General features: G+C 40.1%; 1 protein-coding gene across 1 annotated transcript in view; it reads right to left on the reverse strand.

Moving 5' to 3' along the window:
• Window positions 1-3,536: 3,536 nt before the first annotated feature.
• The window catches only part of CD55 (CD55 molecule (Cromer blood group)), a 43,774-nt gene continuing 34,396 nt past the window's right edge, over window positions 3,537-12,914 (reverse strand). The window contains exon 9 of the mRNA XM_026480752.4: window positions 3,537-3,853. Within this exon, the coding sequence (XP_026336537.2) occupies window positions 3,687-3,853 (167 nt within the window). The 3' untranslated portion in view covers window positions 3,537-3,686. The remainder of the gene's footprint in view (window positions 3,854-12,914) is intronic.

Below are 12,914 nucleotides of genomic sequence, written 5' to 3' on the forward strand. Positions count from 1 at the left end.
GGTCGAGAGGATAGGGAGCTCTTGTTCAATGAGCACAACATTTCAGTTTGGGATGATGAAAAAGTTCTGGAGATGGGCAGTGGTGATGGGGCACAAATGGTGAATATAATTCATGCTGCGGGATTATAATGCTTAAGTGTGATTAAAATGGTAAGTTTTACCACAATAAAAAAAATCCTTAAAAACACATTTGTGTTTTTGTGTTCTTAAGTTTTATTAAGTGGGTTCGGAACAGTCTTTAGAGTTAAGTTAACCTTCATGGTAGGGCAATACCTTTTAGGTTTCTACCTGATGCCCTCTGCATTGCGGTCTCCCTACTCTTGCCAGTGGTTGTTCCTAGCCATGCTGAGCCTCGGGAATTTTCTGCCTTTGTCCTTCCCGTGCTCATTTCTCTGGCTTCGGGTGATTTCTCATACATGTGTAGCTAGTACTCAGCCAAATACTTGAGAGTATCCTTCTGTTGATTGCTGAGCAGCTTGTCTTCTCTCTGATGCTCAGCCCAGCAATTCCAGCCACCTCACGCCCCCCAAACTCCAATCTCTGCCCGTCGGCTCAGCGAGGCTGCTGGCGCCCTGCCCTGTAGCTTGGTGACTGTGTCCAGCTGTTCCCGCGGTAAAGCTCACCCTGTCTGTTTCCCTTCTCACAACGATCGCAGTCCAGGGCTGCTTCGTGTACGGTGTCTTGGGCGGGTGACCCCTTGGGGATTCCTGGAGCTCTTTCTGTGTGTGGCTCTCTCCACTCTGCTACCCCCCCGGGAACTCCTGCTCCTTCAGACTCCCTGCACACTCGTCTCTATGTCTTAAAATCTTTGAGCCCACTGTGTTCTGCCTGGGTTTTCCCTCTCCCTGTGGTGACCCAAAATATGTGTCCACTTAGGAGCCAGAGTGATTCTCTTTTTCTCTGTGTGATTTACTATCTGAAACTTGCTGTGTGCATTTTATCCGGTGTACTAGTTGTTCATGGTATCAGGGCACATCTGGGACCAGTTAGGCTGTCTGGCCAGATCTGGAAGTGTGAATTACTGTATTTTTAATTTTTAGAATTTGTTTTCTTCTTTTTTAAAAAAACAGATCTGATCCTTTTCATTATGTCTTGTTCTTATATTATGGTTTCCACTCTTTACTTCCCTTTGAACATTGTAAACGTCCTTACTGTTAGCCATGTTCGTGTTTTTCTCTTATCTTATTTCTTTGGATGGGAGTCATCTAATTTACTGCACTCTCTCTCTTCCCTAGTTCTTTGTCTCCTCTTGTGGGATACACATTTGTATTAGGAATTCTTCTTCCGTGGGAGTTAGTTCCACGGGAATCAAGTGTACTGATTTGTGGAGGTTTTCTCCGTGGTAGGAGCACATTTGACTCCATCTGTCAAGGCCCCAAAGGTTTCAGTTTTTATAAAACTTATCATTTGGGGTTTTCCAGATAGACAGGGTAATGCAAATTCATACAACACACCGAGCGAGTTTCAGAGGCAGGTTTCCTATTTCTTTTTTCTCCACCCTCTTGCTTCTTTGCTGCCTCGCTGGCTTAGTGAGCTGGGTATTCTCTCAGATTTACAGAAAGGCCCATTTCTAGGTGGCAATGTTGCCTGGGACTTTGGACTCAAGTCTAGAGCTTCGTATGTGCTAAAACCACGGTCCCCATAGGGATTTACTTCATTCTGGCTCCTTCCTAGGTCACCGGGTTTAGCTCTTGCTCACTGCATTGATTTTGAATATTCTATTTGTTCTTTTACCTGGGGACTTCCCATTCTTAATTTCAAGCTCAGCTGTTTTAAAAATTAATTTGGGTTTATTGTATCCTGTTTTTCCAAGCCTTTTGCATGGGATGGGAAGCCTCAAAAATCAGTCCTGTCCACCATATTGCCTTGAAGGATGTGTGGTATTAAGAACTACATCTTACTGCCTCTCGAGTCATACAGTTCCTGGAATCATACTCTTTAACTTTTAATGAGTGTATTATTTATCTCCTGCTTTGTTCCAGAGAGAATTCTCAGTGCCAGTGGTGAATTTTTTATATCATGATGTGTGATTATAAGGTCCTTACGTGACGTGGAGCTTTAGTTCCTGCACTCTGGGACACCTAAAGCAACACCAGCCTAAAGCAGTGCAAAGTAAGTATCTGTTGAAAAGAACAGAAGGAAAATTTCTAAAACTTTTTAAAGAACTTGTGTTTATTAAGTTCAACTTCTTTAAAGTAAAATGTAAGACAAACTTTCACTTTTTTTATTGGACTGAAGATAACTCTTGGCTATTTAAATACGTAGACAATCCCTCAACCAGTAGATGTTTTTGATTTCCTCTATTAACCTGCTAAGAAAATAGAGCATTAGAAAAAAATCTCAATAAAAAAATAATACTTCCCCAAAGAGGCAGTGCTTCAATTTGCTAAAATGGGAAGTGACAAAATAGATCCTCCGATCCTTTTAAATTTTATTGGTTATCATGAAGTAATTCAGATACACAAAGAGGCAGAGAGAATGACATCATAAATGTGTAGCAAAGAGTGTAAGAAACAAAACTTCCGAATGGAGATGCGGGGGGCCAGGAAGGAGTGGGTGGTGGTGCTCTCTCGGGAGTCTGTTATTGGACCCCCAAGGGACATCCTCCGGATCTGGAGCCAGAGCAGAGTGAGATGTGGAAGCAGGGGCTCCTTCTGTAAGGAGGAAGCTCTGAAACCCCCTCACACTCGCTGCTGGTAGCTGTACGGGGAGCGGGGGGTGGGGGTGTCTCCCAGAGGGCTGTATAGCATGGGGACTGGAGGGACCTCTGGTTGACCTCTCAGCCGGAGACTTCGGGAGTAGTTGGATGCACCCCATTCCTCCTCATTTTAAGAAAATCCCTGAGAGACCCTTAGTTGGAAATTTACGCAACTGGATTGCCCCAGATTTCCCGAAGGAGGAGGAACGTCTCGTTGCTTTTGCAAAGAAACGAATCATTTGGAAAACTTGGGACTCTGGATATTCTTTTAGAAAACTTTTCTAAGGGGGGGGCACAGAGAGAAAGGGGGCACGATGCCAATGTGAGACACTTGAGGAGCACAGCTGGGAAATGATTTATTTGGGTGCCAGCTTCCTGCATCCGAATATCGGGGAAACCTCTCTCCAGAAGGATTCAGTACAAGGGGTGAGGACAGGCTTAAGAGCCCAGTGGCCTCAGCACTGAGCAGAACAAGCTCCATGGGCCTTATTGTCAAACTGAGGACAGTGTTCCATCCCACGGGCAACTCCTCCCTCCTAGAGGGCTTTTAGAAGAAACCGTAAAGAAAAAACTCAAGCTATATATTGGAAAACGCTGAAAACACCCAAATATCTGTGACTTCCATGACATTGTAAAAATTAGATTAAAGTTTACTAAGAGGGAAACCAGCAATGATAATGGAGATTCTCCAGAGACAGGTAAAGACATCCCTCAAGTTGAGTCTATCCTTTAGGCACTTTAAGACAAAACATTAATTCTGTGGACAGAACATTAAACCCAAAGGGAAGGAGGGATCCTTTCTCGGAAGAACTTATACTAATTTGGTTCAGTTATTTTTACTCATCTGCAGGGATTGCCCAGAGAGGTGACTCATTCCTGTACCAGGGACTTTTGAAGCCAAGGCCAGGAGTTAATTTCCAGCTCTTGATGAGACTGTAGAGTCCGCTTACCCATGCTAGAAGAAACCTTTGCTAGTCTTCAGTATAACTTATTTAATTTGCAGGCGAGGGCCTTGGGGTCCTGAAACACAGGCGGTCATACCACTCAGTGACAGCTGGGACTGCAATCTGATGTCCTGACACCCAGCCTCATGGTTTTTTCCATTACAACTCAAAAGCTCTTCTGGGCTGGAGAACACGCTCAGAGCCGGCTTACCTGTGAAAGACAATTAAGGAAATACTGACATCAGGTGGAGAAGTGACTTGTTCAGCTATAACGGAACCTTTCCAGGGGCAGGAAAATAGATATGGGCTAGCCTGTACTTATTACCTGTGATGGGAAGGAAGAAAGTGGAAGTTTACAAACTCAACTTAAGACCTTATATTTATTCTAAAGTAACAATCTGTGATTAGTTTTGAATGCATCTGGTTGGACTATCAGAACCACAAGTAATTCCAGTCCCTTTTGTGTTCAGTACTGTCTGAGAAGGAAGACTAAGTTTGACATGAGATCTTTGGGTTTTCCTTCTCATTATTGTTGAAAGGAGCACATGAGGTGGGAGGGCAGGTGACAGAAGTTAAGAGAAATCGAGGTTACAATTCAGTTGCTCTTCTGTGTAGGGTATGTTCAGAATGTGTTCTCTACAAGTCCATACGGCAGGTTCTGAAGGTACTGGAAAGCACAGTGGACCTCCAGGTGGGCTTGGGGAGACTTGTTCAGATGGTAGGGAACCTTGACGGGACCACAGAAGGCTGTGACTCAGCTCCATCTCTCTTCCCTTTCCGTCGTCTCACTGTTTTATTCAACTCACAATTCCTTTGATGGGAATAGAATGAAATGGAAATCGAAAGTAAGAACAAGAGAAATAAGAACTTTTTAAAGAAAAGAACCAGAATTGGTCATCTTCGCAGCCGGCCTCCAGCCCCCACGCACATGCACACTCCGTACACATGGTGCCTCATAAAGACAGTTAACAAAGACACACGCTTAGCCTGTTTCTTTCTTTCTTGTTTGTTGGACTGCATAGCATCTTCTCTTTGTCATTCTTCGAATTTATGGCAGAAATCTTAATGTAGCAATAACTAACCCAATGGTATTTTAGGAAGGTGGTGTAGAAAAAGTGTGAGAAGATATAAAATATGTATCCGTATAAATTGTATGTACATAAAGCCTCTCAAATTTCTGGACATTTTTTATGTTGATGGCCAGCTCCATTCAGCTTGATATATGTACTTTTCTGAAGTATTTTTCTCTTATCTCCCGCTAACCTTCTCACATTCAAAAACCTCATTGTTCTCTTTATTACGTAATTTTATAGTGACTTATATTCCTATTGGATTTAAGCAGTTGTACAAATATGAGCTCATTTAATTATCATAATTGCAAGTGAGGGGAGGTTTCATAAAAGGCACTAAATTTGGAATCAGGAAATCTATGGTACATGTCCATCTCTGACATTTACTTGTTTATTGAGATTGGATTAGTTTTAAGACCTCTTTACACCACATGTCCTTCATCAGAAGACAGAGACATAAACATTTTTCCTACCTCCTGGCAAAGTTGTGGGAAGTGTTGAGAGACACCATGTGTATAAATGCAGGAAGTATTGGACGGTTCTCAAATGTTGATACTGCTACAGATAAAGAAATGAAGGCTCAGAAAGATTCACTTAGTAAACGAAGGAGAGTCATTACAAAGATATCTACCTTTTTAAAAATCTTTCAAATTTAAATTCAATTAATTAACATATAATGTATTATTGTTTTCAGAGGTATAGGCCTGTGATTCATCAATCTTATATAATACCCAGTGCTCATGACATCACATGCCCTCCTTAATGTCTATCACCCAGTTATTTCATCCCTTCACCCCCCCTCCCCTCCAGCAACCCTTAGTTTATTTCCTATGATTAAGAGTCTCTAATGGTTTGTCTCCTTCTCTGGTTTCATCTACATTTTATACCTGAAACCATTTTATTTTTAAGAAAGTCTGAGGGCAGGGGCTCCTGCGTAATTCAGTCAGTTAAGTGTCCCACTCTTGATTTTGGCTCAAGTCATGATTTCGGGGTCACAAGATTCAGCCACAAGTCAGGCTCTGTGCTCAACGGGGAGTCTGCTGGAGATTCTCTCTCCCTCTGTCCCTCCCCCTCCTTGTGCACACACTCTCTCTCTCTCCAATAAATAAATCTTAAAAACAAAAGTCTGAGGGCGATATGTAAGTGTGAATAACATTAGCTCGAAAATTTAGCTTGAGGATGGCTTGCCAAAATGGTCAGATAGCTAACTGACTCCATCACAGACGTAAGAACCACTAGCATCTTCATTTTTTTTCACTTTCAAATAAGTGAACTTTTTTCAATTAACATATAGTATATTCTTAGTTTCAGAGGCAGAGTTCAGTGATTCACAGTCTTATATAATACCCAGTGCTCATCACATCACATGCCCTCCTTAATGTCCATCACCCAGTTACCCCATCCCACCACCCACCTTCCCTCCAGCAACCCTCAGTTTGTTTCCAATGATTAGAGTCTTTGTGGCTTGTCTCTCTCTCTGCCCTCATCTTGTTTTATTTTTCCCTCCATTCCCCTATGATCCTCTGTTTTGTTTCTTAAATTCCACATATGAGTAAGATCATATGATAATTGTCTTTCTGTGATTGACTGATTTTGCTTAGCACAATACCCTCTAGTTCCATTCACATTGTTGCAAATGGCAAGATTTCATTTTTTGATGGCTGAGTATTCCATTTTATATATATACACATCTTCTTTATTCATTCATCTGTCAATGGACATCTGGGCTCTCTCCATAGTTTGGCTATTGTGGATATTGCTGCTATGAACATTGGAGTGCAGGTGCCCCTTCGGATCACTACATTTGTTATCTTTGGGGTAAATGCCTAGTAGTGCAATTGCTGGGTTGTAGGGTAGCTCTAGTTTCATCTTTTTGAGGAACCTCCATACTGTTTTCCCAAGTGGCTGCACCACTAGCATCTTTCATATACGTTTTTATATTAGAATTTTAGACTTCACACAAAAGGATCTTGTTAATATTCTAAAAACCGGACACTACTAATTTGAATAAAGTAAAATTTAAATAAAGTTTTCAGTCAGCAGAAAATATTTCCTCCCTACATAACAAGATAAACTGTGGAGACCCTGATGACATTTACCCAACAGCAGCCACAGTAATTCCTATTTATTCAACGCTTCAGGTGTTTCCCAGTGCGACCCTGCCCTTATTATACAAACACTTGAAATTCATTTCTACCACTAGATGGAGACATAACCATAAGTGATCAAAGTTCACGTGCCTGTTTAAAAGAAGGAAAAAAAGCCCCTCACCCTCCCTTCCTATGGGAAGGGACATATACATTAGTAATACAATGTGATAAATTTTTTGACATTCTTATATACTTGTTTAAATTTTTACTATTTCATTAATATGAAAGCTTGACATGTGTAAATGTTCCACGTAATTTCCAGATACCGTATATTAATACCTCAAATCCCTGCGACTGAACAACAGAAGGTGGTCAGTTGTAAAAACAGAATGAAGTCAGATTGCATATGTACAGTTATTAGAACAGTGTCTAGAACCCAGTTTTCTATTTAAGAATGGTAAAAGATCTAATAAAAACTTATGTAGTGATACTTTCCATCATGGAATTAAAAAAAATTTTTTTTCAGAATAAGCCTAGATGGATGCATTTACTTCATCAATTCTGCCTAAACTTCTTTTCACTCTGTAGATTCAAGACTATCTTCAAACTAGAAATATCTTCCTTTATTATGTCTCTAGTTATTGTCTACAGTGAAAGTGTTTTTATGTACATTACGTGCTTATATGTGTATATATGTTTTTATAAATTAATATATGCATCTTTTTATAGGATATAGATCATAAAAGCGAGATTTCTAGGTTAAACATCATCTGTATTTAAATGTGATCATTACTGACAGATTACTGTCCAATTGTTGAAACAGACACTCCTATCACTGATGTGTAAGTTGCTTTACCAAAATGTTTTTAATACTGAATGCCTAAAATTTTGCCGATCTGATGAATGAAAATTAATTTATAATGTTTTGCTTGCACATCTTCGAATACCTGTGAGATTGAACTTCTGTTCATATTTTTATTATGTATATGCAATTTTTCCTCTCTAATTCTGTATTTGTTGTTTTATCCAATTTCCTATTTGAGTGTTTATCTTTTTAACTGCAGAATTCATTTTATAGTAGATACTACTTTGTTATCTATTATATTGGTTGTGAATTGTTATCTATTATATTGGTTCTCTCTAACTTACATTTATAGTGATTTACGCCATATATAGTTTTGAAGGTAATCAACTATTTTTCTTTAGAAATTTTGGTTTTCTGGTATTGTTTAAGTTTATTCCATTGTTATTCTCAATTCTTATCACATATTTACACGTATATATACACTTTCACATAAAGATAATAAAATGATATATACACATTTAAATTTTAGATGCTTAATCTACCTGGATTTAACTTAAGTAAATGATGTGATGCAGCAATCTTTTTGTCTTCCAAAACAATATGCATTTATGCTGGCCTCATTCTTATAAAATACTCTATTCTTCTTCTACTGACTAAAGATATCAAGTACATCCTAAGTTAAATTTGGTATGATGTTAGATCTGTTTCTCTACTCAAACATTTCACTATATTGCCTTATCTACTCTGAAATATGTATTAAAACCTTTCATGATTAATTTAATTTTAAAATTTGACAAGTCTTGTTTCAAATAATTAGAGATATAAAACAATGGCTATTACGAAATCACAGTAAATCTCAAAGTCAGCCTAACTCCTGCCTTCCTGTTGTTGCTGATAAACAACTTCACTTGTTCCTCTTTCTGAGGGACATGATCAAGCTAGGTGAGTCCTAGTTTTCCTGAAACCTAAACACAACACAGGGGTTTTTTGTTTTGTTTTGTTTTGTTTTTTTAGAAGCAGGCTCCCAGCGGAGGAGCCCGATGTGGGACTCCATCCTGGAATGCCGGGATCACGCCCTGAGCCGAAGGCAGACGCTTAACGACTGCGCTACCCAGGCGCCCAACACAGGGCTTTTTTAAAAAAATAAACTTTCCATGACAAATAGTTCCATTGTCTTGATTTGAATTTTTTTTTCTTACAGTAAATAACTGTTTTCTTAGAGCAGTGTGGCATACTGTCCTGTTATAAATTACCTAAACTTAGAAAGACCTTTGTTTCCGAGTGGGACTTTCAGGAGGGGAAAGCCTGGGTTGGCTGCTTAACTGTGTGCTCGCCTGGTTGGAACGGATTTCTGCCAATCTCTCCAACAAAGAGTCTCAGAACTGTATTACATAAAAGTCATCCTATGGTTTGTAACATAGTCCCTGAAAGTATGGGCTTCTAACTGGTTCCTTTAATAATATTAGCCTTGGTTATATACTTACAATCATGTATCTCTTTTGTTGAAGATACAAATACCTGTGAGCCGGGGTGCTTGGGTGGCTCATTCAGTTAAGCATCGGACTCTTGCTTTCAGCTCAGGTCAGGATCTCAGGGTCGTGGGATCGAGCCCTGTGCCCGGCTCCCTGCTGGATGGTGGAGTTTGATGAAGATTCTCCCTCTGCCCTCCCTTCTCTAAATAAATAAATACTTGTGAGCCTTCTTTTTAAGGAAGAGCTTTGACATTTTCTTTTTCCCCATTATTCAAAAGATAAAGTAAAATCCAGTGTCTTGTTGGATTCCTTATTCAAACAGAGAATTAAGAGTTCTTTTCTCTTTTAAATTAACAACTCTCCGGGGACTGAATGATTAAACTGACGTGGAGTGTGTGCTAACAGGTGAGAGTAACCTCCATCTGGGGCTCAGAGGGAAGACCGTCTGTCTGCTGCCATCTGTCCCAGCAGCTGGTTGTCACTGAGGTTGGATCCATAGGATTCAGATCTTTTTTTTTTTAATGACTTGAGGACATCTGCAAGCTTTTGAATTTAAAGAAAGATGGTTAAACTGCTTAATTCCCCATTTCTGGTTTGATACTTCACCTATCAAACTGGGAACCCTGATCTGGTAAAAGAGAGGAAACAGGTGTTTTTTCTTAGGGCGAGCTGAGGGTCCAGCAGAGGGAGGTTTTGTTTCTGTAATGTGCCCCCCCCCCCCCCAGCAGCGGAGTGCGGGAGCTTTGTAGACACAGGGAGCACTGCCACCCCCTGGTGACTCAACACGCTCTCTGATGGCCGGCTGCCCTGAGGCTCACTCAGGGCAGTGATAGGCACCTCTGAGTTGAACAGCCTCTCCCTGCCCTGGCTCATCGTTTGCTTTTTTTTTTTTTTTTTCCCTTTGGACAAAAAAGGATGGTCAAAACCTTCACATTGTTGCCCAAGCATTTGATGAAATTCTACTACCAAAGATGATCTGTTTTTTCTTCTCTGAATGAAAGTCCATGAATTAAAAGATGGGGAGTGGGGAATCCAGGTGAAATTCATGAGTCCTAAACAGGGTCTCCAGCCTTCTAGAAGCACTTTGCTTTCAGGGTCCGCATATTACCTGAGAAGTGAAACGGGCATATTGAAGACAACCCTGATATATTCTGAATATAACCCAGTTCAGCAAGGAGGGAACGTTGATCAAGAACCGTTTATGTGCCTAGTTCTTTAATAGAAAGACAATAATGTTTTCCAAATGCAACGGTATATTAGTACAAAAAGACCACTAAATGCATGTATAAATCAGAGAAGAGTCTCTAAGACTTCAAAAAAAATGTAAGAAATCAAGAGAACATTTTGAATGTTTTAAATGTACTCTTTCTGGAATAAAAACAAAAACAATGAAACAACAACAGAAACCTCTCTAGTTTGAAGAAAATGGAAGCACCTATCTTCCAATCACTGTGTTTGCAAAGACAACCACTATTTATATACAATAAAGAAATGAATATTCAAGGGACAAAGTCTTAAGATGTTTTTTTTCCTAAATGTTACCTTGCAAATAAAAATACTGGGTAATTCAAATGTTCTAACACCATTGGCTAAAGATAATAGTATACTTTGATGAGAAGAGAAATAGAATACATACATATTAGCTGTGTAGAAAAATCTAAATTAAAAATTAAAATGTTTTTCTGTCCTGGTATAAAAGCTTTCTATCCTTTCAGGAGTTTTGGGTGAGGAAAAGGAAAATCTATGGTTTAAAGGCCTCAGTGTTTCTACAGAAAATAATACATTAATCAGCAACATTCCAATAATTAGTAGTCATGAAGAGGCCAGAGGAGAAAAACAAACATGGAAGGCATTAGGCCTAATTTGGTTTTTATAATAAAAACACCACATTTAGAAATATAATATACATATAAATAACATTAGAAATGTTCGTTATTTTTACTTTCATTTAATTTAATAAGCACATAGCATATTGGGCCAGGCACTAGTCTAACCACCCTACAAATATTGGCAGATTTCATTCTTATAAAAATTCTATAAAGTTCTACTGGAAGATTTATAAATGAGGAAACAGAAAGGTTAAAAAATCTTGCACAAAATCACATTGCTAAAGATCTCGATATACTTTTCAGTTTAAAGATTAATATATAAAATGTCCCTTTAAGGGGCGCCTGGGTGGCACAGCGGTTGAGCTTCTGCCTTCAGCTCAGGGCGTGATCCCGGCGTTGTGGGATCGAGCCCCACATCAGGCTCTTCTGCTATGAGCCTGCTTCCTCCTCTCCCACTCCCCCTGCTTGTGTTCCCTCTCTCGCTGGCTGTCTCTCTGTCAAATAAATAAATAAAATCTTTAAAAAAAAAATGTCCCTTTAAAATATATGAAAGTAAAATTATTTAGTGTTCTATAAACAAACACAAAATAAATAGTGAATTCTATATCTAGCTATTGCATTACTGGAGCTACTATAACCAAATACCATAGACTGGGTGGTTTACATAACAGAAATTAATTTTCTCACCATTCTGGAAGCTGGAAGCTTAAAATCAGAGTGCCAGCTTGGTTGGTTTTGGTGAGGGCTCTCTTCCTGGCTCACAGCTGACCACCCCCTCACTGCGTCTTCATACAGGGGTGGTCGGCGGGGGAGACAGAGAGAGAGGGCTAGCTTTCTGATGTCTCTTCTTATAAGGGCACCAATCCCATCATGAGGCCCTTTCCTGTGACCTCTTGACACGAATTACCTCCCAAAGGCCCAATCTCCAAAGAGTTGGGGAGTTAGGGCTTCGACATATGAAATTTGGAGTGGACACAATTCAGCCCATAGCAGCCATCTTGCAAGTGATAACTTGATACTCCCATGATGAAATGACCACTGAGACTCTGCTACACTCTGCCAACTCCTCCTGAAGCAGTAAAGACCCAATTGTTTTTGGTGTAGTTTGTATGTAACTATATATTTCATGTACTTCTTTTTATAAATTGCATTGAAGAAACCGAGCTTGTGTTATCTTTGGATTAGATCTACTAGAAATTATTCATATCCTTCTAGTTTAAGGCTCTAGACGACCAACCACCACCAGCCCTGGGGCTTGCAAATATGTGCGTGTGGGCCCCTGTGACAGCTCTCACCTATTTCTTCCAACTGTGGTGCCACCCGTAGCACCTTGGAATATGGCACCTGCGGATGGCGAGAGCGGTAGCAGATGTCCTTTATCTTCTGTGTCCCCTCGGTGGCACCCAGAACAGTCACCCACTCCCTCTGCTGGCCATGTGAAGGCAGATCTCCAGAGGTGACCACTTCTATCTCCCCCTCAGAATTTTCCAGACCATTGCTCCTCAAAGCCAATAACCCCTCCTTTCAATGTCCTTTCTTGCCTCCAATTCATGTGGGGCTGCCATGCTGTCCTTGCTCAGCCTTAGGCCACGCTGGGAAAAAATGGGTAATCTTTATATTAATGGCTGCTTTTTTTACTCCATCCACAGACCCTTGCCTGTCCTTCCAGATGATGGCAAGGTGTGGAAGGCACAGATGCAGTCCACGTTGAAAGAGTTCCCATTCCAAGAATGCAGTGATTATGACCTAAAGAGTCACACCATAGGTTAAGATATACCACGTACCATAAACTCCAGAGGGTAAATACAACACGACTAGAAAATGAAGTATTGTTTACATTTTCACTGTCCGGAAAATGGGTAACACTTGCATTTGTGGTTATCGTCAGGGAGGCACAGTAACAACCTTTGAATGTCATTGGAAGCAATGTTCCCAGGTGGCACAATGAATGATTGCTATAATGAATAATGATATGATTAAAAATGAGTAAACGGGATTAGGGAACC

The sequence above is a fragment of the Ursus arctos genome, unplaced genomic scaffold, assembly GCF_023065955.2.
Source record: "Ursus arctos isolate Adak ecotype North America unplaced genomic scaffold, UrsArc2.0 scaffold_2, whole genome shotgun sequence".
In the NCBI taxonomy this organism is placed as follows: Eukaryota; Metazoa; Chordata; class Mammalia; order Carnivora; family Ursidae; genus Ursus; species Ursus arctos.